Genomic DNA, 27,049 nt, shown 5'->3' with positions numbered 1-27,049 from the left:
CAGGTCTATGAAGACGGCACCGGCCTTCTTTTTCGCCTCAAAGCAGTCCTCGATGTCCTGGGTAAGGAGGGCGACCTGATCCACCGTGGACTTCCCACGTCGAAAACCCGCCTGCTCCCGGGGGAGGTGGGGGTCTATGATGGGCTCGACACGGGCGTGAATCAGGCGCTCGAGGACTTTAAAGGGGACGCAGAGCAACGAGATTGGTCTGTAGCTCGTTACGTCATCCTTTGGCTTGTTCGGCTTGGGGATAGCGACAACAGTGGCCCTTCTCCAAATCCTGGGGATCCGGAGTTGGCGCAGGCAAGAAGACAGGAAAACTCTCAGCCAGGACTTCATTGCAGGGGCAGCGTGGAGCACGAGTTCTGGGCAGATGTTGTCAGGCCCAGCAGACTTGCCTGGTTTGGTATACTGGAGGGCAGCTGTGAACTCCTCCGGTGAAAACTCACCGGAGATGTTACACTCGCTAGATGTTGTTGTCCTCCAGAGGTCTGCAGTTTCCTGGCGCACCGCCCGGGAAAAATCTCGATTTATCCCGGTATATGCCCCGTTTTTCACAACCTGTGCTGCAATAGCATTTGCGGTAACGGGGCATGTTCGGGGTGCGCGCTCAGACCTACCAGTCAAGTTGTTCAAAGTGCTCCACGCGATACGGCTAGTGTGCGAGAAGTCGATGGAGTGGACTGCCTCTTTCCAGCGCTGGTGCCTCTTCCTTCCAAGAGTGGAAAGAAGGGCAGTGGCTGAATTGTTAGCCTCCGGGCCATAGGGAGCCCGGAGGAAGGCGCTGTAGAGGGTCTCGCACTCGCCATCCCAGCATGGTTTGTAGTTCTTACGCCGGCCGCGTGGGATGGCTTTTTTGGCCGCAGATGTTAGTGCCCTACAGAAGTCCTGGTATGCCTCGTCCACGTTGGGTGTGTCTGGTGGTGGGAGACACCGTGTGGACTTGTTGGTATGGAGGCGATAGAGTTTCCAATTGGCCTTCCGGAAGTTCCATCGCTTCATCGGTCCGCTCGGAACTGTTGTCACGAGGTCGGGCACCGATATCAGCGACGGTCGGTGTTGCGACCTGGGGAACATTCCTAGAACACGTCTGTCGGGGAGCTGGGTGTCCACACCGACACTCACGAAAGCCAGGTCAGGGTTCGTGTCAGTGTTATGCCGAGCGGAGTGAAAGCTGGCTGGGCCCTTCGGGTTGTAGAGAAGTTTGAGCGAGTTGCGCTCTGCCCAGTCAGAAAGAGTTTCCCCGCTCGGTGAGGTGGTACTGTATCCCCACCGTGTATGCCGGCAGTTGAAATCACCAGCATATACACACGGTGGTTCAAGCACTGGCAGTGACACTGGCGTGAGTTGTGAGGGTGGTGGTTTGTAGACGTTGACAATTTTGATGTCGCCAACGTCCACTCGCAGCCACTCGATCTCGGAGTTGTCCGGTGATCGATCGGCGAGGGTCCAGCTCAGATCGTTGTGGACAAACGTGGCAAGGCCATGCTTCTTGCTCAGGATTGACCCAGCTAGCGTGAAGTTGGTGATCGCTAGCTTGTCCGCTGTTGGGCGGTGGGTTTCCTGAAGGAGGATGACCATGGCTTGGGTGGTGTGGGCCATGTGCTCGATGACGGATGTTTTGGCATCTGTGAGCCCTTCAACGTTCAGTTGCAGTATTCTTGGTTGGAGACCGGCAGCAGTGTTGCTACCAGATCTCCGCCCAGACTGCCCCTGGACGCCAGAACGGGAGGGTACCCGAGTTGAAAGTTTTTTGTTTCGCCGCGTTGCCATGGAGTAGAGCAGCGTGGTTACTTGCAGGGATCACGGCGTGAACGTAAACGTTCTCGATCACCCTTGATCACCCCCTGGGAGGTGAGAGGAGCAGTGAGCAGCAGCAGTGGCTGCCCCCTGGGAATCATTTTTGGTGATTTAACCCCCAATTCCAACCCTTGATGCTGAGTGCCAAGCAGGAAGGTAATGGGTGCCATTTTTATAGTCTTTGGTCTGACTTGGGGTTTGAACTCACAACCTACCGATCTCAGGGCGGACACAATCATTGGTACTTTAACTTTAACTTTAACTTAATATTTAATAAAGTCAAATACAAATAAGGCAGCAAGAGAAGATTCCCACACTTCTCTTTTGTAAAGTAAATCTGTAGGGCAGATATGGGGATCTGTATCATCAATATGATTTGCCTGAGTGGTTGGACAGAACAGATTGTTTTAAACAAAACTAACCAAAAAAAAATGGGACTATAGTTTGGGACATACACTGCTCAAAAAAATTAAAGGAACAGTTTTTTATCAGGGTATGGCATGAATTCAATTGCACTTTTCTGATAAGGTTTTGGTCAGGCACGTGGCAGAGGGGGTTGTTAATCTGTTTCAGCTGCATTGGTGTTGATGGAATTAACAACAGGTGCACTAGAGGGGCAACAACGAGATGGCCCCCAAAACAGGACTGGTTTTGCAGGTGGAGGCCATTTCAAGTTCCTCCCTCTTGATCTTTTTAAACTGTTTTTCCACAAGTGTTGGCTTTAGCTAGAGTCATTATCACGACTGGGAGCATGAGGCGATTTCTTAACCCTCCTGAAGTTGCGCAGATTGTCCTACTCCTCCAGGATGGCACATCCATGCGTGCTGTTGCAAGAAGATTTGATGTGTCTCCCAGTACAATCTCCGGAGAATGGAGGAGATTCCAGGAGACAGGCAGTTACTATAGGACAGCTGGACAGGGCCGTAGACGGTCCTCATCCCATCAGCAGGACCGATATCTGCTGCTTAGTGCAAGGAGGAACAGGTTGAGCACTGCCCGAGCCCTACAGAATGACCTCCAGCAGGCTACTGGTGTGAATGTCTCTGCCTAAACAGTTAGAAACAGACTTCACGAGGGTGGCCTCAGGGCACGACGTCCTGTAGTGTGCCCTGTGCTCACTGCTCAGAACCGTGGAGCTCGATTGGCATTTGCCATAGAACACCAGAATTGGCAAGTCCGCCACTGGCGCCCTGTGCTTTTCACAGATGAGAGCATGTTTACCCTGAGCGTGTGTCTGGGATAGACGTGAAAGAGTCTAGAGAAGCCAAGGAGAGCGCTATGCTGCCTGCAACATCATTCAGCATGACCCGTTCGGTGGTGGGTCAGTGATGGTCTGGGGAGGCATTTCCATGAAGGGACGAACAGACCTCTACAGGCTAGAGAACGGCAGTCTGACTGCCATTAGGTATCGGGATGAAATCCTTGCACCCATGGTCAGACCCTACGCTGGTGCAGTAGGTCCTGGGTTCCTCCTGGTCCACGTCAATGCCCGGCCTTATGCAGACAGTATCTGGAGGATGAAGGAATTGACACAATTGAATGGCCCTCACGATCACCTGATCTAAGCCCAATAGAACACCCTTGGGACAAAATGTTTCGGTCCATCAGACGCCGCCAGGTTGCTCCTCAGACTTTACAGGAGCTCACTGATGCCCTTAGACAGATCTGGGAGGACATCCCACAAGACACCATCCGTCGTCTCATTAGGAGCATGCCGCGACGTTGTCAAGCATGCATACAAGCATGTGGGGGCCACACAAGATATTGAAAATAATTTTGAGTTGCAGAAATTGAATTTAGGCAAAATGGACGAGCCTGCCACATAATTTTTTCACTTTGATTTTTGGGGTGTCTATATGCTGAGCCCTCTGTAGGCTGAAAACTTGTATTTCCATCAAAAGATGTGGCATCCTTTTGTTCCTGAGACATTAAACTGTCCATATCAGTATAGATATCCGACATTTTTTTCTTTTCACCATTGAAATGTGATGTGTTCTCAAAGTGTTCCTTTAATTTTTTTGAGCAGTGTAGTTTGGAGTCCCCTGCACTAAGGTGTGCAGTCAACAATGCACCAGCACCCTCTGAGACATGGCACTTGCATATAAAGCACTCAGGTGTGGATTGCCAACAGGTGTGTGTTCCTAATCACCAAACTGAGGCAGGTGTGTCAATCAGCGCTCCACACTGGTAGTGACGAGGCAGGGGAAGTGCACAGGAAGTAGAAAAAAAGCAGGGAGGAAAAAGCACTTGAACACAAAACACTGGGAAATATTACATAAAGCCAAACTTCTCATGCCAAAAAAAACAAAACACTTCAACTTGTCGATTAATCTTTTTGGCATTCCTCTTGGTACTCATACAGGAGATCACCCGGGCCAACAAAGGCTGGGCTCTGGACCGTATGGTACTTTGCAATGAGGTGACCAAGTGGATGAAGGATGACATCACGCAGCCCGCTGCTGAGGGAGTGTATGTCTATGGCCTCCACCTGGAGGGGGCCGGGTGGGATCGCCGTACTTGCAAACTCATCGACTCCAAACCTAAAGTCCTGTTTGAGACGATGCCTGTGATCCGGATGTACGCTGAGAATAACGGTGAGATTGCGTAACACAGAAAAGTCAGAGTTAACCTTTACCTCCTATAGAGTCTTCACAGGGACACGTTTTCCCAGCTTGTCTCTCTTGCTTTAACAGTTGCCTCCCACACAGTCCGTGTACCCAGAATAAATAGACAAGTGCAATTTAGTCGGAGTATCGATTGATGGCACAGGGGTTTGTTCAGGACGAGAACAGGCTATTTTCAAGCAGGCGGTAAACACCATGACACCATACCCTCTTCCTCGATGTTCTGTTTCCGTGTGATAACCCCCTGCTGTGGTAAGAGGAGCTTGAAATTGGACTGTTCCCTGCACATTGTTTGTGACAACTGATACTAACATTTGACAGTCTGTGGTGTGAGTAAACTGTGAAGTCAAACAAAACATGTTTTTTTACTCCTTGGTTTATAACTAGATCTTAGCTCTTGTAAACAGACACATGTGCATAATTATTGTGCAAAAGACTAATGTCTGTGACTAAAAAATGTATTCAATTTTCCAGTGTAACACTAAAGCTGTTCACTACTACAATAGGATTAAATGGGTTAATCATCTAAAACCAACTTTTGTTACTTGTTGGTACCTGTTTTTGTGAATATGTGATCCCCATAAGTCCTGGAAATGTGAAATCAAGCCATAGAAGCATGGTGGAGATATTTTAAAACAATCTTGCCTTCTTCCAAACTTGCTCCAAACGAGCCGTTTGGAATTGAAGACTTTAGTGAGATATTTTGCCTTAGTTACGTCAGCGCATAGCTACAAAAATGTTAGAGGCTTACCCGAAGAGCTTTATGTGAGTCAGCCATTTTAATCCATTGTAGTCCAAAGTTGTTTATCAATAAATTCCTTATTTTCTCTATCCTCTTGTTTTGGGGTAGACTGGTTCGTACATGCACATGCATGCTAAAATCCTCCACTGTTGTCATTTCGAATAAAAAGCAGCGTGTATTTCTAATTTATATTGGTCAGTAGACTTGATATGGAAGTCCTAAAAACTACAACATGACTGACTGGGTGAGGACGCAGTTGAAGGGGGGGCTTGGCCTGGAGGAGGACTACGGCAAGTAAATAAGATCGCCCATAAAACGGTGCATTCTAAAGAGACGGTCAGAAAGGGGCTTGAAGATGGTCTGTAAAACAATCTATGCAACATTTTGACCAAAGAACCACCATAACATGTTATGTAGACCACAAGTAAGTGTTTGAAATGTAGAAAAAAAAAATCATACTGTACTATGACCCCCTTAAATGTTCGTATTGTCTTTCGGTTTTTCCCATCTGAGAAGAATACCTACTGTTTCATCATTAGAGACTTCATTAGGACAAATCAATCAATCAATCAAAGTTTATTTATATAGCCCTTAATCAGAAGTGTCTCAAAGGGCTGCACAAGCCACAACAACATCCTCGGCTCAGATCCCACATCAGGGCAAGCAAAAACTCAACCCAATGGTATACAATGAGAAACCTTGGAGGGGACTGCAGATGTGGGGACCCAAACCCCCACCCCATTAAAGTATAATATATTTATGTGTGGCAGCATCGGATCAAGTTATGTTTAAGTTTCACTTTTGCATCTCGTACAGGGTTTTTTCAGGTATCAGAAAATCTAATTTAATGCTTTTTAACATAATTTTTTATTGCCACTTAAAAACAATTGCCCATGTCCATATGGTTATTATAAATAATCAAAAGCTTACAATTAGGGATGTAGCGATCAGGGTTTTATGTGGCCAATTCGGATACTGATTATCTATGGGTGAGATTGGCTGATACTGATACCGATCACATACATTATCTGCAAAAATAGATTTTTTAATGGTGGGTGATATTGGCTGGCCACATTATATGAAAAAATGAACCATATCATTCACCCTATTTTAGACAAAAAACATTTTACTCACTTTTCCATGAGACTCCATAAGAAACATTTCTTCAGTCAAAAGGACAACTGAAAACTCTTAACCAGCTTGCTAGTACCACAGTCTTTAGCAGATTGAAATAATCAGGACTCTAAACAAGCTGAATAGTGCAAAAAGTAAAATAAAGAAGTCACATCTCAAAACATTGCCTGGATCATATAACTATGGTAAAGTAAAAAATGATACGTGACAAAGGCAAGCTTCATATAAATAAACTATTTGAATAAACTATAAAAGAAAATAGGTTCTTACATTGAAAAGACCTTGTGCAAACTCTCTTGTGAAATGTCAACAGAAAAACAACTTTGTGAAATTAGAAATTTTAATCAATCCAGCGAGCTGTAAGACTCAACATTGAACTGACATCCGAGCTCCATATATCACTCTTGAAACTTGAAGAGGATGAGAAGCCTTCTTTGAAGGCCTACTGAAATGATTTTTTTTTATTTAAACGGGAATAGCAGTTCCATTCTATGTGTCATACTTGATCATTTCGCGATATTGCCATATTTTTGCTGAAAGGATTTAGTAGAGAAAATCGACGATAAAGTTCGCAACTTTTGCTCGCTGATAAAAAAAAGCCTTGCCTGTACCGGAAGTAGCGTGACGTCACAGGAGCTAGTATTCCTCACAATTCCCCATTGTTTACAATGGAGCGAGAGAGATTCGGACCGAGAAAGTGATGATTACCCCATTAATTTGAGCGAGGATGAAAGATTCGTAGATGAGGAACGTTACAGTGAAGGACTTGAGAGGCAGCGATGGACATATCTTTTTTTGCTCTGACCGTAACTTAGGTACAAGCTGGCTCATTCGATTCCACACTCTCCTTTTTTTATTGTGGATCACGGATTTGTATTTTAAACCACCTCGGATACTATATCCTCTTGAAAATGAGAGTCGAGAACGCGAAATGGACATTCAGTGCCTTTTATCTCCACGACAATACATCGGCAAAATGCTTAAGCTACGAGCTAACGTGATAGCATCGTGCTTTAACTGCATATAGAAACAAAAAAATAAAGCCCTGACTGGAAGGATAGATAGAAAATCAACAATACTATTAAACCGTGGACATGTAAATACACGGTTAATGCTTTCCAGGCTGGCGAAGGTTAACAATGCTGTGCTAACGACGCCATTGAAGCTAACTTAGCAACTTAGCAACGGGACCTCACAGAGCTATGCTGAAAACATTAGCTCTCCACCTACGCCAGCCAGCCCTCATCTACTCATCAACACCCGTGCTCACCTGCGTTTCAGCGATCGGCAGAAGGACGAAGGACTTCACCCGATGCGTTTGGCGGCCCGGAGACATAGGAAGTCAAGGTGAGGTCGGCGGCTAGCGCGGCTCGCGCTCCAACAAAGTCCTCCTGGTTGTGTTGCTGTAGTCCGCTGCTAATACACCGATCCCACCTACAACTGTCTTATTTGCAGCCTTCATTGTTCATTAAACAAATTGCAAAAGATGTCCAGAATACTGTGGAATTATGAAATGAAAACAGAGCTTTTTGTATAGGATTCTACGGGTACCATAACTTCCGTTACTCGGACTTCGTCACGCGCATACGTCATCATACCGCGACGTTTCAGCCGGATATTTCCCGGGAAGTTTTAAAAGTCACTTTATAAGTTAACCCGGCCGTATTGGCATGTGTTGCAATGTTAAGATTTCATCATTGATATATAAACTATCAGACTGCGTGGTCGGTAGTAGTAGGTTTCAGTAGGCCTTTAACAAGACTTTCGATGTAAGAGCACACTGCCTGCTGATAGAGCTCGGGTAAGGCTTTGTTGGTGAAATATTTCCGTCCAGGTAGCACTTAGCGGGGCTTTAAGTGGGCGGGGGGAAAAAGAGCAGTCGGCACAGTTTGCCTTTTAAGAGTATTTGCACACACAAATAAATTACTTGGACTGTGGAGAACTAAAATCACGGTGGAATAACAAAAAAGTTGGGACTGAAACAACATTCAAAACTGAAGAAAGCACCTGTTCCCGTGTTGGCGGGCTAACACTTTAAACGAGCTTGTGTAAAAAAATATTTTTTTAATAAAATTATTCACGTTTAGTGAAGGACCACGTACATCTGGAACCTGGCTGTTCACAATCGGTCATTTTGAAACAAGTCCTGTTCAGACCCGATATAGCGATACATTTTGGTTTTAGGGTTGACTTCCTTATCTCATAAGTAAAAACATCTGATTGTCTCGCGTTCTTAACCAACCCCCACCATAGGCGCCGATCCCATGGGGGCTTCGGGGCCCGAGCACCCACGGACAATGCCGAGCACCCACGTGGTATTGATGGCAAATGATTTCTCACCATCCATCTATCCATTTTCTACCGCTTGTCCCTTTTGAGGTCGCGGGGGGTGCTGGAGCCTATCTCAGCTGCATTCGGGCGGAAGGCGGGGTACACCCTGGACAAGTCGCCACCTCATCGCAGGGCCAACACAGATAGACAGACAACATTCACACTCACATTCACACACTAGGGCCAATTTAGTGTTGCCAATCAACCTATCCCCAGGTGCATGATTTTGGCGTTGGGAGAAAGCCGGAGTAGCTGAAGGGAACCCACACAGTCACGGGGAGAACGTGCAAACTCCACACAGAAAGATCCCGAGCCTGTGATTTAACTCAGGACTACTCAGGACCTTCGTATTGTGAGGCACATGCACTAAGCCCTGTGCCACCGTCTCACCACCAGGCAAAAACCGCGCATGCTCAGAAAAGTAGCGTCAGATTTACCGCCCGTCCGAGCACCCACCGGCAGAATTGTACATCGACGCCTATGACCCCCACCCCTCTTTGTGGTTATATGAAGAGCTGTGATTGGATATATTCCGAACTTTATATTTTAACATGTCAGTTAATTGTGTTATCGTCTTAGACAACGTGCCTTTGTTTTGATTACTTATCCTAGTTTTTACTTGCGCCGATATAAAAATAAATCAATTAATAAATTAAATTAAATCAATTTAAATAAACAGCTTTCAGCTCACTGTCGCAGGGAAATACTAAATGTTAAAAGTATATCAAACAAACCTTTAACAAAGTGATCACTGCAAACGTGTGTGTTCTTCGACTCTGCCTTCTTGGATTGAAATGCAAGACACTTTTTTCCATCTTTCGAAAAAATCTTGACATATTCTGCTGTTCTTGATTACCTCTTGAGCAACTCAAAATGATATATTTTTTGCGATTCAAACAATAGCCCTAAACACTGCAAATATGGGGCATTTTTCTCTGAAAAAGGCTAAATGCCGCCCAGAACACTATGATAACAGACGCTCGCTGTCCCACCACTTCAAGCCTTGCCTAATTAATGAGCCGTACATGATGTCAGGTGAATACAACCTATTGCCTTGTTTGACCATCTTAGGTCACGTGAGGTGCCTGAATCATGAGTTCTGCTAATGGTAATCAAGTTAGCTCATGTCTGTTGAAGAGGAGATGACTGAAATAAAGGAGTTGAGTATGAAACAAGCTCAGCTTCCTCATGAACATGACATGATGTCACAGTTAAGGACTACACGCCTACAGTCACCGAAAAATGGCAAAGTTTGATTTTACCGTCCAGCGCAGTTTCCGCTATGGAGGCAACGCTTTTCTCGCATTCGGACCTTACAAGACCTCTTGTGTCCAGTTTGAAAGCCAGAGACGGAGAAAAGAAACACACTGACAGATGCAGCAATTTTTCAATGACCGCAATGTTTTTAAGTTAAATTTTATTCATCGTTTGATGGATTGACGTATTTACTATTGGTCCAGTCCAGTCCTATTACATGTTTTAATGCCACTAGACATCACATTTATTGTGTTTTAATGCCATTTAAAGGCCTACTGAAATGAATTTTTTTTATTTAAACGGGGATAGCAGATCTATTCTATGTGTCATACTTGATCATTTCGCGATATTGCCATATTTTTGCTGAAAGGATTTAGTATAGAACAACGACGATAAAGATTGCAACTTTTGGTATCTGATAAAAAAAAGGCTTGCACCTACCGGAAGTAGCGTGACGTAGTCAGTTGAACATATACGCAAAGTTCCCTATTGTTTACAATGATGGCCGCATGAAGTGAGAGAGATTCGGACCGAGAAAGCGACAATTTCCCCATTAATTTGAGCGAGGATGAAAGATTTGTGGATGAGTAAAGTGCAAGTGAAGGACTAGTGGGGAGTTGAAGCTATTCAGATAGGGAAGATGCTGTGAGAGCCGGGGGTGACCTGATATTCAGCTGGGAATGACTACAACAGTAAATAAACACAAGACATATATATACTCTATTAGCCACAACACAACCAGGCTTATATTTAATATGCCACAAATTAATCCTGCATAAAAACACCTGCGTGTTTGTTATGCTAGCTCCTAGCTCCTCTGCTAGCTCCTAGCTCCATAGAACACGCCAATACAATTCAAACACCTGATCAACACACACAATCACTCAGCCCAAAAGACCGTTTACCTAACCCAAGGTTCATAAAGCTTATATATTTTTAAAAAGTTACGTACGTGACGCGCACATACGGTCAAGTTATCGAATGTTTAGCAGCCAAGGCTGCATACTCACGGTACCTGATATTCAGCTGGGAATGACTACAACAGTAAATAAACACAAGACATATATATACTCCATTAGCCACAACACAACCAGGCTTATATTTAATATGCCACAAATTAATCCTGCATAATAACACCGGCGTGTTTGTTATGCTAGCTCCTAGCTCCTCTGCTAGCTCCTAGCTCCATAGAACACGCCAATACAATTCAAACACATAATCAACACACACAATCACTCAGCCCAAAAGACCGTTCACCTAACCCAAGGTTCATAAAGCTTATATATTTTTAAAAAGTTACGTACATACGCAAAAAAAAGCCAAAGCTGCATACTCACAGTAGCACGTCTGCGTCTTTGTCATCCAAATCAAAGTAATCCTGGTAAGAGTCTGTGTTGTCCCAGTTCTCTACAGGCGTCTGTGTATCCAAGTCAAATGTCCTCCTGGTTAGAGTCTTTGTTATCCGAGTTCTTCCATCTTGACTGCATCTTTCGGGAATGTAAACAAAGAAGCGCCGGCTGGGTACTGTTGTGGCTGACTACGTTCGAAAAATACGTCCATTTCGCACCGACAACTTTCTTCTTTGCTTGCTCAGCTTCCTTCTTCATAATGCAATGAACATGATTGAAACAGATTCACGAACACAGATGTCCAGAATACTGTGGAATTATGAAATGAAAACAGAGCTTTTTCGTATTGGCTTCAATGTGGAAGGCATACCCGTGTTCGCCGGTTTACGTCACGCGCATACGTCATCCTCAGAGGCGTTTCGAACCGGAAGTTTAGCGGCAAATTTAAAATGTCACTTTATAAGTTAACCCGGCCGTATTGGCATGTGTTATAATGTTAAGATTTCATCATTGATATATAAACTATCAGACTGCGTGGTCGGTAGTAGTGGGTTTCAGTAGCCCTTTAAGGTCTTCATTTTCGCAAAATCAATTTAATGACTTAATGCCTTTTAATGCGCAAACCCTGTTGTAGCACATAACTGTAGTGCATTCAAGGGCCCTTGATTAAAACAAAGGCTTAAACCCCAGGAGTTACCCTTTTAGTAATATTAACTATAATAACAGTAATGATGGATTATCATGATTATGTTGTTCCCTATTTTTGTATTTTCTACAGTTTACAAGTAATTACACCTTTTTCTTCCATGTGTTGCAGGAACCAAAGACAGTCGCCTTTACTCTTGTCCAATCTACAAAAAGCCTGTCAGAACAGACTTGAACTACATTGCAGCGGTGGACCTAAAGACCTCCCTTGCCCCAGAGTTCTGGATCCTGCGTGGCGTTGCACTCCTCTGTGATGTCAAATAATCTCCAACTTTTGAGAGAAAGTCAACATGCAATAAATGAGTCTGTGGGAGTGAGAGGAAGTGAAGGACAAACAGTTGCTGTTTGGCTTCTAACAATAACACAGCTTTACCCTTTGAGGACCTGCAGAGGCGGCGTCTAAACGTGACCTTTACATCTGAAATACACCATGAGCAGATGTAGCAGGATGTGACCCCCACAGGAAAATGGCTTGATTATAAACAGTTGAAGCTGAATGAAGAGCTTCATTAACCAAATTCACTTGTGTCGTATTTGCACAACAAAACAGCAGAGAAGAACTGCTCAATCTTATTGGGTGTTGGTTTTCTTGAAAAACAAAGAAAGCTGTGTAAAATTGCATACAAAGAATGTCCATGATTGTGGAATCTGGTGCAGTCGACCCTTGTTTATCGCGGCTGACCATTGTAAACAATTTTCCACAAAGCAGGATCTTAAATATTTTCATAATTGGAGAATGAAAATAACAGTTCACAGCCTTTTAAATATGTTTTTTTGACGTAATTAGAGCCCTCTTAACATTAACAACACCCTATATAGTCACCTTTTCACTTGTTTCACCCAACATTCTAACCGTGAGTGGTTTTCTACTGTAGATTGAAGTAGTCATCAGTAGCCCAGAAGATCCTTTAAGCGTCATTGCTATGGTTGTCACCCGGCCACTACAACGTAGAAATACTTCGTCACATCCCGGGTAATTCCCCTTAGATTAAAACTGAGCTTCAACGTGCTGAAACCACAAGCCTACAGTAGGGAAGGGATTTGAATGGCCCTATTCCTTGGTGGATCTTGCAAGTCAGTTGGCTGAAAATGATGGAAAGCGCCACTCTACATAGCAATTGACGCTGTGGTCAAAGTTGGAATTGCTACAAAACACATTTGTAGATATTCAACACTCTTCTGCCATGTGGCAGCTAAAGTGGGTAGTGCACAAATTCGGGGTTACTGTAAGTTGTTCGGTCAAAAGTTGGTCAACTTGACCGTTGCAGCTATGATCATTAGTTGAGTTCATCTTCACTTAGCATTGCTGATAGCAGTGCCGGTAAATCTCGCGACTCGTTTTTGTTTTTTTAAATGCTAGCTTGAAAAGTCTCACCAATGCAGAAATGTGTCATCAATGAGGTGTTGAAGGAGTTGAAGTTGAAGATGAAGTCATTCAAAAAGTTGTTCTGCAAAAAAGTAAGTCAAATGTGGTCGCGGTGAAGACACCGTAGCGCCAAGATTGTGGCCGTGTTGTTAGCATTGTCACCTTAAACCTAGAAACAGAAGTCTTGCTTGGTGAGTGTCTATATCATAACAGAAAATAAGCCAACTATTGTGTTGTAATACATTAATACATTAATAAGATGTAACACTTAATTTAGGCCAAAAAAATCTGCAGAAAATGCTTTAAAAAAAAAATGCGGTGCAGTAAAGCCGAATTATTTGAAGCGCCATGTGGCAAGAGATGACTGTCTGTAAAAATCCGCACACTGTCCATCCATGATTGCCATGATAACAACAAAACACTGTGATCCATTTATGGGGTGTGTTAGATGTGAACCTTTAGTATATAAGTGGCCCCACACATCATATACCGTCTAATAGCATTGCCCACAGTGTACATTTTAAAAATCAGCCAAAGAATAGGTTTTTTTTTTCATTGATTCCTTTTTTGACTATATTTTAAGAGTTTATTATCATAGTATTTTTTTTCTTTCAAACAAACCATTTGTTGGTCTTTAAAAATACTGCAGCTTGAATTTGATTTTGTTTTGTCAGTTCTTTTTTTCGACAGTATTTTGCTGCTCATTTTCAAGCATGTCACAAGACTGAAATACATAGAAATTTAATGGCATTTTTACAAAAAAAACAAAGAAAAAAAATAGCATCATTAAAACATGAAAACACATTTTGTGTTTTGTCTTTTCGTACAAAAGCACTGTACCATGTCACTGTTCTCTAAAGCTACCCTGTACATACCAGCAGGCCCACTTATTGTCACACTTAAAGCATTTTGAAGAATTTCGCTATTGCAATGTTACATGTATCTGCTTTTTAACCTTGTTTTGTGCAAACAGCCAATCATGACAAGCTGATTTAAGTGTGAAAAGAGCTTTGCGTAACACTTTTTACATTCAAGTCTCCATGCTTCCAAGGTAGATGGAGTTCTATAAACATGTGTCTTAATTTTGAAACTGTAGTCATGCATTACTCCTTTTGTAGCCTTCATTTTAAGAAAATGTCTTCCATGTTTCATTTAATTAAAACTAAAGTCAAACTGAAAATCTTTTCCGATGCTGAACAAAAGCCGTTCTTGTTGTCCCCGTTCTTTGAGTCATACATCAGCTGTAATCCAACAGGTGTAAAGTGAATGGAACAGGGATTCATTTGTTGATTGACAGCGCTTTCCTCTTCAAAAGGCTGCCAGAATTGAGTCAGCGATACATTATGTATTCTTTTTGAAGAAAAAGTCACTTGTTGGGACCGATCCATGCCACTTTGGCTTCACTCATTCCAAAAATCTAATACATTTAATGGTTTTATTGGTAACCTGGTACATGCTACATTTGATCTTTTATATTTTATGCAACCAAACAAAAAATGATTTCCAACAAAAAAAAATAAGACTTTTGACCACAAATAAAAGATTTGAAATTGAAAAAATATGTATTTTTAATCCAAAATATATGGTTCTAAATCAGTTTTATTAGTTACAAATTTTTTATTTTTTTGTCTAATCTTTTAGTTTTTTTCCAAATATTTATTTGTTTGCAAATTTGTATTTTTTTATGTTTTTTTAGTTAAACTCAACTTGAGTCTTGTGATGGGACCTCCTCTGAACAATATGTTAGAATCATTTTTATTGGTCATTTTCGTCCACTCCTTGTCTTTGGTCTTCCATTCATCCATACATTTTCTACCGCTTGTCTCTTTTTTGGGGTCACGGGGCGTGCTGGACCCTATCTCAGCTGCATTTGGGTGGAAGGCGGGGTAAACCCTGGACAAGTCGCCACATCATCGCAGGGCCAACACAGATAGACAGACAACATTCACAGGACAACATTCACACTCAAATTGTTATTCCAAATTGTATTCCCTCTAAATGTGTTGAGCTGAAGTAATCAGCAGCCACTATTGGAGACTGACCAATAAAATATTGTTCAAAAGAGGCCCCGCCCACAAGGTTGAAGTTGAGCCTACCCCCAGGAAAATATTGAAACCAAAGAAAAAAAAAGTATGTCTCTCTCTCTCTCTATATATATATATATATATATATATATATATATATATATATATATATATATATATATATATATATATATATATATATATATATATATATATATATATATATTTTTTTTTTTTTTTTTTTTTTTTTAAATTTTTAAATTAACTTTGCAAATCATTTCTTAGGTTGCAAGTTCATGTTTTGTTTGGTTGCATTAAGATACATGGTCTCCTCTTACACTTAGATAAGTGCAAAATATATACTACAGCTGCAACATGTTTTACTGGGAATGCAAAAGTTTTTTGTCCTCTCAGTGCAGATCTATTATTTTCACTGTTTTGCTGCAAATGAGATGCTCAAAAGTTGGCTGTGCAGCTAAAAAAATCTCATGTCTCATGGCATCATATTCCCTTGGGACAGTGACCGGGTCATTTCTGTGTGAACAAAGAAGGTCTTGAGCTCTCCTTTGCCCTTGACGTTAATGATGCCTCTACAAGAGCACACGTAGCCCAGCGTCAGGAGGATGCGACTCGTCTCCTCTGTCACCTGTAGATGAAAAAAAAGTGTAGGGAAATAAATATAGAATCAATGGACGATCACAATGTACTAGGGTTGCACAATATAGATCAGTATTTGTTGGGCCGCAAGCCTCCCGTAGGGGGCCACCAAAAATATGTTTCTCAGCTTTGGTCAGTATGGGGTGCAGTGGTACTGTTAGGGGTGTGTTGTGTGAGACGACGGAGGTTGTAGTGATTTTAAATGCAGACGAACGAGGAGGCAGTGTGCAGTAAAAAAGGGTATTTAATGATTAAACAAACAAAAAGCGAGAGCAACAGGGAAGTGCTATGACTGGACAGACTATAAAGGAAACAAAGCAAAATGCTGGAACACAGCAAAAACACTTGTAAAAGAATGTGGAGCAGACGGCGTCCACAAAGTATGTGCATACTTGATCTCAGCATGGAAATAATCATCAACAGTGGCCAGTGAATAATGTCCCGACAACCAAATGGTGAATCAAGCTCCACTTAAATAGTGCTAATGACCAACAGAAAACAGGTGAGGGGAAAAGTGCTCAAAGGCAGGCGTAAAGCTGCTACAGAAAAGGAGAAAACAGGAAGTGAAAAACCACAAAATAAGAGCGCAAGACGGGAACTAAAACATAGAAAAATATCAATAAACTGAGGATAAGGCATGATCTGTAACAAAAGATCATGACAGGTACTCAGTTGCAATAAACTTTGACACCACTTGTGGCAGTCATAAACAAACAGAAGAAGTCTGAAACTAAAGTCATAGTGATGTTTCTCAAGCACAAAAAATATGACTACAGTAGTGAAACTGTATGTTTTATTTGCACTATAATTTTATTAAATAAACATATATATTATTATTTATAATGAATGTATTTTATTTACTTATTTCAGCTTTACATAATTGCATGTATATGTATTTTTCATCACTTATTTATGAGTTATTTGCTTAGCAATATATTTGGTTAGTACAGTACATATGTTTCTAATCAGTTTATGTCATTTGACAAGGTTGTTAACCTGTTAAACTAAATATGTTAGATATAATAATATGTATTATTATTATTAAAATCAAAAGTAAGATGACTAATTTAGTGTTAGTATTTGAGTAGGTCCCGGGGCCAAACTTTTCCACTACAGAGGAAAAAGGTTAGGAGCTACTGATATAAACGATAAAGCTTTTAATATCATTGTTAAATCATGACAGTGCAGGTTGACGACACATTCTAGCTGTTTCCCGCAAATTTGACGGCAACAAGCGAACGAACGCCACCTCCTCAACACACTGTAGCATAGCAATGTCCCTCGAGAGTGCACCAAAGCCACTTCAGCAACCCTCGCCTCCATGGCGGAAGATAAAGCACTTTTCTTACAAGTGTCTTTCCCAGGGGATAAGGAATAGCTAAACATGCTACACTACACACCGTAGGAGGATATGCTAACCGCTAAGCGCAAGCCATAGCTCTTGAATGTAAACAAAGGTGGGCGGATCATTTCCTTTTTAGTGGTTATATTTCTATAACTGTTAAAGTCAGACATTATCCAACTGTTTCATAACAAATTTTGCACAACATTGAAAAAACATTGATGTCCTGTTCTTCCTCCAAAGGAGAGAAGCGAGTTGAGTACCCGAGACCCCCTTCGTCTAGCTGGTGTGTTGGGTGGATGCTCTGAAATGGTGGATGGGGGTCCATCGGGAATGACTGCTGCCAGACCGGTAAATGGACCAAGTGTGCGTCGCCGGGGTTTAGCTTAGACCAGTTTGTTCGGGCCCCACACTGCTTCCTACAGGCAACAGTATTGACCCTTCCCATTTTTTACAGATGGAAACCTAGATACAATATTTAACTGTACTTCTGCTAGATCAGGTGTCTCAAACCCACGGGGCGGGCTATACGGGCGTAATTTTTGGAGTACAAGTTGATGCTTTTTTCCAGTGCTTTGAACCCCGCGCTTCATACAACGAATGGGCTAACGTGGATTTTTTCTGGGTTGACGAGCTTCGCATGCTGCCAATAAATGTAGCCTCGACACATCAGACCACTGAAATTGTTCACATTAAATCAAATGCACTCACACAAGCTTTCAGTCAGGAGGAGAAGAAACAAGGAAATCCACAGGACACAACCCCAATGTCAGGCTTGCTACTGACAGTTTGGTCATGTTTGTGTTTTCCGGTGTTTGGTGTTTTAGCTCCTGTCCAGCGTTCTTATTTCTAGTTTCTACTTCCTGTTATTTGTGTTGTGTTCCTGCCTCTGAGCACTGTTTCCCCTCACCTGCTCTTGATTGGCGACCAGTGGAGGCACTTGTCCCTGATTGCTAATCAAGAGGGTTTATAGCTCGGTGTCCCCTGCCTCTTGATTCTGGATCATTTTGCTTATTATTCTGCTTCCTGAGCCCCTCCCTGTTGCAATTTAAATATACTTTTACCCGCATTTCTTCTGCTAACTCTGCATCCTTGGAGTCATGCTGCAAGCAACGCTCATCAAACCGTGACATCTAAAGCCGAAGAAGATCTAGCAGACCATTAAAAAAGGAAATGTCCGCTGCACGGGACGGAAATTCATCACCTCTAACAGGCTTCAAAAGGCCAAACAGCTACGTGCCGAAGAAGAAGTTTAGCGGATTCAGTAGGATGCAGATGCCAGGTTACAAGCACTGTCTTCTGTTACATTTATGAAAGAACACAAGCGAGTGACCTGTCCGCCCAATGTATGTACAAAATAAAATTTTGGTTAGGTATGCCTTATATTTAGATGCGGTCCATAGAGCGGAAATTATGGTAGCTACAATAATGGTGCAGACACAAACAATTAAAGCCCAACAAACACACATTTGGGGCGGTATAGCTCGGTTGGTAGAGCGGCCGTGCCAGCAACTTGAGGGTTGCAGGTTCGATCCCCGCTTCCGCCATCCTAGTCACTGCCGTTGTGTCCTTGGGCAAGACACTTTACCCACCTGCTCCCAGTGCCACCCACACTGATTTGAATGTAACTTAGATATTGGGTTTCACTATGTAAAGCGCTTTGAGTCACTTGAGAAAAAGCGCTATATAAATGTAATTCACTTCACTTCACTTCACATTGGGCAACACAAAAAGCAACTTCATTTGAGCAAGCTGAAGTGTCTCCGGTTATTATTTGGACACGTGACACAATAATTACAGACCATGTGGGATACTTTACCAATCGATTTTGACCGAGCTCAGATAATAGCGGCCAGCAGACAAAACATAATACATAACAAACACCTGGATGTTGGTTCCCAACACACTTATAAACTGTAGTCACAGTGAGCAGAACAAATATGGGCTATGGGAATACAAGCCTTCTGAAAACTGTATTTTTGGATCATTTCAAGCCTTAAAATATCAACTGCTATTCTTGGAAGTGTGCAGCATCTCGGTCTATCAGGAGCGTGCAGGCAGTGAAGTAGGACTGAATGGATGCTTCAATAACGTCATTCAGGTAGAAAACGCATCACATTTTATCAGCGCTCAGCCAGGGAGCAGATGAAAGAGCTTTAAACATCACATGTACCGGTAATGTAAAAGGTTTTATCTTTGATGCATTTGTTCTGTCATTTAAAATGTCAACAATGCTTCCTAGGAGAATTTTTAATAACAAATAGTTGAAGAGAAAACGCAATCTGATCGGAACTTGACAGTGGCAAATATACTGTAAGAATCAATAACGTTTTGCTTCCTACCAATACTACTTTTCCCAAGGTGGATCATTATTGCTGACCATGAACAGTCTGACGCATATTATGTTTATTAATGCAATGTTTGCATCTTATACATATTCTATTAAACTTATATAAAAAAAAACAAACAGTGAAGTTGGCACGTTGTGTAAATCGTAAACAAAAACAGAATACAATGATTTGCAAATCCTTTTCAACCTATATTCAATTGAATAGACTGCAAAGACAAGATACTCAACGTTTGAACTGGAAAACTTTGTTATTTTTTGCAAATATTAGCTCATTTGGAATTTGATGCCTGCAAAATGTTTCAAAAAAGCTGGCACAAGTGGCAAAGAAGACTGAGAAAGTTAAGGAATGCTCATCAAACACTTATTTGTAACATCCCACAGGTGAACAGGCTAATTGGGAACAGGTGGGTGCCATGATTGGGTATAATAGCAGCTTCCATGAAATGCTTAGTCATTCACAAACAAGGATGGGACGAGAGTCACCACTTTGTGAAAAAATAGGTGAGCAAATTGTCGAACAGTTTAAGAACAACGTTTCTCAACGAGCTATTGCAAGGAATTTAGGGATTTCACCATCTACGGTCTGTAATATAATCAAAAGGTTCAGAGAATCTGGAAAAATCACTGCCTGTAAGCGACAATATTACAAACCTTCAATCCCTCAGGCGGTACTGCATCAAAAAGCACATCACTGTGTAAAGAATATCACCACATTGGCTCAGGAACACTTCAGAAAACCACTGTCATTAACTACAGTCCGTCGCTAAATCTGTAAATCCAAGTTAAAACTCTACTATGCAAAGCGAAAGCCATCTATTAACAACACCCACAAACACCGCTGGGTTCCCTGGGCCCGAGCTCATCTAAGATGGACTGATGCAAAGAGGAAAAGTGTTTTGTGGTCTGACGAGTCCACATTTCAAATTGTTTTTGGAAACTGTGGACGTCGTGTCCTCAAAAGCCAGCATCTGTGATGGTATGGGGGTGTATTAGTGCCCAACGCATGGGTAACTTACACATCTTTGAAGGCACCATTAATGCTGAAAGGTACATACAGGTTTTAGAGCAACATATGTTGCCATCCAAGCAACATTATCATGGATGCCCCTGCTTATTTCAGCAAGACAATGCCAAGCCACGTGTTACAACAGCATGGCTTCATAGTAAAAGAGTGTGGGTACTAGACTGGCCTGCCTGTAGTCCAGACCTGTCTCCCATTGAAAATGTTTGGTGAAATATGAAGCCTAAAATACCACAACAGAGACCCCAGACTGTTGAACAACTTAAGCTGTACATCAAGCAAGAATGGGAAAGAATTCCACTTGAAAAGCTTCAAAAATTGGTCTCCTCAAGTCCCAAATGTGTAATGAGTGTTGTTAAAAGGAAAGGCCATGTAACACAGTGGTAAAAATGCCACTGTGCCAACTTTTTTAAAATGTGTTGCCACCATTAAATTCTAAGTTAATGATTATTTGCAAAAAAACATTAAGTTTCCCAGTTCGAACATTAAATATCTTGTCTTTGCAGTATATTCAATTCAATATAAGATGAAAAGGATTTGCAAATCTTTGTATTCTGTTTTTATTTACGAAATACACAACGTGCCAACTTCACTGGTTTTGGGTTTTGTAAATTAACTAGTCTGCATATAATATTTTGTTGCACTTTGACTTCAGTCTGACTCAACAGTCATTGGGCATGACAATGTCAATCATATGTGTTGCAGGACCATTATATCCTATTATTATATTACTATTATGGACTATATTATTTTGGATAAAATACTTATTTCTAAGTTCAATAAAAAGAGAGCAACCTCAGATTCGTATTGACATTGTTCTCTTGTTGAAGGCCATCAATGTAATGCTACTGTGTACTATTTACCTGTATTTTCCCCAGGACTCCTGTGCTGTCCATTCTGCTGGCTACATTCACTGCGTTCCCCCAGATATCATACTGTGGTTTCTGTGCTCCAATGACTCCAGCGATCACTGGACCATGGTTAATACCTGTGGGGAAAGTCATTATCGGAATGGAATCATCATAGTGTCCCAACTATCATTACGATACTATGATACGAGATTTAGATAGGACAGATTTCGTCTGAGCGCCTAGTACCAGATTCAAAATATTTACAGTATGCTCTACAAGATGGGCCATGCTTAAACAAAATTGTTTATTCGCAATGTGGTGAAAAATCATAGTCAAATGCAAAAATGTAATCACATTTTAAATAACAAATGTATTCCTTATTGTCACTGTCCATCTGCCTCACAGAAAGGCTGGCAGAAATTTAGACATAGGAACAGTGGAATGTTTGCACATTTTCTAAATTGTTACGTTACACTTGGTGAGATACTTAGATTTAACATTTATATTTTACATTTAACATTGATTACATTTAACATATTCAACATTAGATCAAGATTCAACATTCATATTTAACATTTATAATTGACATATATATGTAATATTTAAATTTACCATTTAGATTTAATATTCAACATTTAGATTTAACATTTAGACTAACATTTAGATTTAAAATCCAGCCACCCCTGCGACCCCGAGAGGCACAAGCGGTAGATAAGGATGGATAGATATATGTAATATTTGTATTTACCATTTAGTTTTAGATTTAACATTTAGGTTTAACATTCAGCATTTAGATTAACATTTATATTTAACATCCAGCCAGCCCCGCAACCCTGAGAGGCACAAGCGGTAACAAATGGATGGATAGATGGATTTTATTTGAGCGTCAACAATTATATTTAAAATTAGATTTCAAATGTATATTTAACATTTAAATTTAACATTCAACATTCATAATTAACATTTAGATTTAGATCTAACATTTACAGTTAACATTTATAATGAACATTTAACATTTACAGTTAACATTTATAATGAACATTTAACATTTTGATTTAGATTTAACATTTTGATTTAACATTGAGTTTGAGTTTGAGTTTATTTCAAACATGCATGCATACAACATGATACATCACAATTTCCAGTTTCTATATTGAACATGTTTGAAAAGGAGTAGGAAGAAGCAGATCTTATTTAATCCTACCCTTTTTCCTTTACATAGCAGTTGCTAAAACTTTTGTTCACTTCCTGTTCTCAATTTATTCACAATATACTCCATAAGTAATAATATAATGAATAAATTGAGAACAGAAAGTCAACAAAAGCTTTAGCAACTGCTATGTAAAGGAAAATGGGTCGGATTAAATAACATTAAGATATGATTAAATAAGAGTAAATAACATTTAGAGTTAAATATTAAATTTAACATTTATATTTAATATTCATATCCAACATTCACCAATTAAAACTAAGATTAAGATTTAACGTTTTGTATTCACCATTTATATTAACATTTAACATTTATATTTACCATTCAATTTATATCTCAAATGTGAAGAAAATGAGCTCAAAGTGAGATATTATATTCAAAATATGTCAGCTAAAATAGTCTGATTGGTTGTTTACATCCGGCACCCCAAAACCTCTGCCAGCACAAAAACAGTTGTTAGCGTTCCATCTGGTTGCATCAATGGTCAAGGGTCCTCTAAGCAAGAGTTGATGAAGCCTGCTTGGATGGGAGGCGAAACGTCTTCTAAGACAATCTGAATAGCTCTGAGCTGACACTACAACGAACTGGATAAATGAAAATATCTACAGGCAAGTGAAAGTACTGTGCGTGTGCTGAGTAAACATAGCATTTTGCAATATCTCAATGAACAAGACCTTAAGTGAAAGTTAAATGCCTGGAGGTTTTTGATCCGGAACACTGTACATGTCTGCCAAAGCTTGCTACGGAGCACTGCACAGCACACAACCCCACTTACTAGGCTGGCCAATGAGTCCATTTCTACAGTGGTGGAAATTGAAGAAACGGCACGCAGTTGGCCTGATATTAATTTCTTATGTCACAGTTGGTGGTATCTCGTATTCTTCTCTGCGAGTCCGTCAGGAAGCAGCAGGGATGTGCTGTCACACAAGCATACTGCTGAGTTAATGGGGCATCGCATGCTGGGCCCTCCAGTCCGATTGAAGTTATTGACTCTTGCTCTCACCACATGCGTTGAGCTGGGACCTTCATTGCTGATTCACTCTTACTTTCTCCTCTGTTGTCGTTTACTATACACCCTGTATCTAATACCACACATGTCTTCCCTGTTTTTGCATTAATAGCGCAGGCAGACATATCCCATAACAGACTCACTCTCACAACAGTGTGTGTTTCTTTTAACCCACCAACTCGCAGTTTAAAGTCATTGAAGGAGTGTTTGTTGATAACATCCAGCTTCCCCACCAAAGCAAAAGCAAACTCCACCATGGTCCCAATGTGCATGTACTGCCGGTCATGTTCCTGTGAATACACAACACAACATATGGCCATAACATGAGAAAAACAGTGTTTGTTTGCATGGCCCATTACACGCTCCATTAAAGTATATACAATTTTACTTTGATTTAGTTGTATTTAGTTTAATTCGACAGTGGTTAATTTATTTTATGTTAGTTAAGGAAGTTAACATTTTCATTTTCACAAAAGGCCCCTCTAATGCTAAAAACATGGGCAGTTTTTCCATAGTTTTGGACCCTAAAAACGATGTCTGCAGGTACAATTCCCCCTAAAATAGACAAGAGTAGTGATTTTAGGCTTGTTGTTTGATGCCACCTTTTAGCTCCCAAATATTGGAGACCTGCCTCAGCTTGCCTCAGAAGACTGGAGGTAATTTTATAGTGCGTAGTACGGGCCTGACCTATAGATTTGCGTGTACTAATACACGTGCAAACTTGACTGTGCACAAAAAGATGATCTACTAAACTCGTAAGCAGAGGATTGCATCTCTTAAATAAGCAAAAATATGCAATCCATTTGGTGTGTTGATCTTTCATGAATAAACAGAATATATGCTGATTAAAAGAACACCCACAATACTGGCAGGAGAAGATGCAAATATAATTATTCTGCACGCGCAATGTCATTTATCAAGACTAAAACTGTTCTGCGAGCACTGTTTTAAACACATGCAAACTGCATGAGTTACGCACACACAGATGTGAGAAAAAAAGTAATCCTGCGTGTGTGTCTCACGGTAATTGAAGTGTCATAAATAAATAAAAAAATACACATATCCTCTATTCAACAATATATTTTTCAAATTGTATAGCTGCTGGATGACTTAAGGGGGTGATTAAGAAAACACATTTAATTTCTGCGTTTTGGTATCTGCAGGTGTTTTGGTTTTTTTAATGGTGTTTTTTTTTCAATTCAGGAAATATATTATCATTAGACATCTCCTATATGAAAAAAGGGTCTTGCAATATGCTTTTTCTTGCGTTTGGATCATTCCAGGCGCATTAATGCGCTGTGGTGTTGTGTTGGTCCACCGCCTCCCTGCACAGCGCGCCACCAGTGTACATAAAATAGTTTCTGTTGTTTAGGTTGCAATTCTATGTTGCAGAGAATGTGTTGAAGGTTAAAGATGTGTGTGCTTGTTCAACATTACAAACCACACATGTTGGAGAGCATAATAGCATGAATGTGGAGGAAAATTAAAGTTTCCATGGACCCATAATGCCGGTACTACACGCATAATAATATTTAAATACGGCGGTCTGCACCCTTTTGCACATGTTATCATTTGTACGTGCAGTCTTAGTAAATCACACGCAAAAGCCCTATTAATTGTCCACACAGTTGTATAGTTTGCACACACTACATAGCACGTGTTATTTGGAACTTAGTAGATCAGGCCCTATGTGTTTTGGTATCATCTTTATCCCAAATCACAATGATTTCACACAGAATTTGAAGGAATTTACAAATATGGCTACCAGATGCATTGTTGCAGGTTGTAGCAATACGACTAAAGAAATGGTCAACCTGCACACATTTTCAAATGATGGGAATATGAGGAAAGTCTGCACCTTTCCAGTCAAATTGACTCGGGCAAATGGCAACGAACCGAGCAAGAGGAGTGTAATTTGCAGCGATCATTTTATTTATTCTGACTTCAAAGAAAAAGGGTTTTTGTTGGAATTTGGATGGAAAATATTTAAAAGACTCAAACCAAACGCTATTATTAAAATCAGGAGAAAGACTGACTTAGAACCTGCAGAAAAACGAAGAAAGAAGGGCACACCCAGCAATCAAAAACGAGAGAAAAAGATGATAAGCCGCTAGTATTCTATTTTGCATGCTCTTCTACTGATATGAGGAGCATGAGGAAACACAGGCTATGGTGTCTATAGAAGAGGACATGGAAGCACAGGAAGTCCGGACAATTTTCTTTCCCTTATAGTGGTAACCATAAAGGTTTTGAAGTAATCATGGACACTGCGGGAGAAAATTATGCAATTAAGTGATCAAAATAACAGTTTTATATTTTTTTATCCACACTGTCTATGCAGAGGAATAGGCTGCAGTTCTGTAGATGACGTCACACCAAGCGAGGGCGGCATATCGAATGTGGCGAGGAGAAAAGGCACGTTCCAAGTATCTACCGATTTCTCAAAATGTAATCGATTTCATCAGAAATGACTCCCAGATTCCTTTTCAGGAGCAAAAAAATACATAAAGAGATTTTGTAAATGTTGGTAATCTTGATGCTATAACAACCACAGTTTGACACAGGTACAGATTATTTGAATTTTAATGGAGCCCAGAGCCCATTTTTGGAGGTTGCATTGTGTTTTAAAGTGTGTGTGTAAGAGAATCGTACCTGTGATGGGTACTCTGGTCCAGGTGAGGCATTGAGCCCTGTAGCAGCCATGTATGTGCTTCCAATAGTTTTAATCTTTTCCACACCACTGAATTTAGGCTTCGACAGCAGCTGGACATATAAATACAAATAGTGTTCACTACATGCTTAACACATACACTTTCATGTAGATGTATTTTCAGTGATTCTAGTATTCAAGTATTGCCTTTGTAATAAGTAGCTTGAAAAGCACAATAACAAGATGGATATCTAACTGTTAAACTAGAGCAAACTTGCTGTCCACAGGTTGTATCCAACAATTATTTACCTCATCAAAGTCAGCGATAATCTCATTAAGCAGCCTGAGACACTCCAATCCTTCCTTGTTGACATCAGATTCTGTGTAAAACTCTTTAAAGTCTGGGATGGAGGCAAACATGACGCACACCACATCGTATGATTGGTGGTACAAATCCTGCAAGATGAGAAGCTGAATTCAAAATATATTGTTTTTCAGTAAATACAACTTGAAACAGCCAAAGCAATCCTGGTACTGCGATTTTGAACACAATCACCTTAATTTCCATTTTTAAGGTTGGGGTTCAATTGGTTTTATTTATTGTTTGAAGAAATTACTAATCCATAT

At 40.8% G+C, this 27,049-nt stretch overlaps 2 protein-coding genes across 2 annotated transcripts in view; one reads left to right on the top strand and one right to left on the bottom strand.

The window, feature by feature from the left end:
• Window positions 1-14,832, top strand: part of dnah5 (dynein, axonemal, heavy chain 5) — a 251,509-nt gene extending 236,677 nt beyond the window's left edge. The window contains exons 88-89 of the mRNA XM_062062242.1: window positions 4,163-4,394; window positions 12,055-14,832. Coding sequence (XP_061918226.1) covers window positions 4,163-4,394; window positions 12,055-12,206 — 384 coding nt within the window. The 3' untranslated portion in view covers window positions 12,207-14,832. The remainder of the gene's footprint in view (window positions 1-4,162; window positions 4,395-12,054) is intronic.
• A 785-nt stretch (window positions 14,833-15,617) lies between these two features.
• Window positions 15,618-27,049, bottom strand: part of LOC133659656 (adenylate cyclase type 2-like) — a 78,087-nt gene continuing 66,655 nt past the window's right edge. Inside the window, exons 20-24 of the mRNA XM_062062241.1 lie at window positions 26,732-26,878; window positions 26,425-26,535; window positions 23,948-24,062; window positions 21,566-21,690; window positions 15,618-15,978 (exon numbers count right to left, since the gene is read on the bottom strand). Coding sequence (XP_061918225.1) covers window positions 15,826-15,978; window positions 21,566-21,690; window positions 23,948-24,062; window positions 26,425-26,535; window positions 26,732-26,878 — 651 coding nt within the window. The 3' untranslated portion in view covers window positions 15,618-15,825. The remainder of the gene's footprint in view (window positions 15,979-21,565; window positions 21,691-23,947; window positions 24,063-26,424; window positions 26,536-26,731; window positions 26,879-27,049) is intronic.

Source organism: Entelurus aequoreus, linkage group LG11 (genome assembly GCF_033978785.1).
Source record: "Entelurus aequoreus isolate RoL-2023_Sb linkage group LG11, RoL_Eaeq_v1.1, whole genome shotgun sequence".
Classification (NCBI taxonomy): Eukaryota; Metazoa; Chordata; class Actinopteri; order Syngnathiformes; family Syngnathidae; genus Entelurus; species Entelurus aequoreus.
This window is presented reverse-complemented; position numbering and strand designations above follow the sequence as displayed.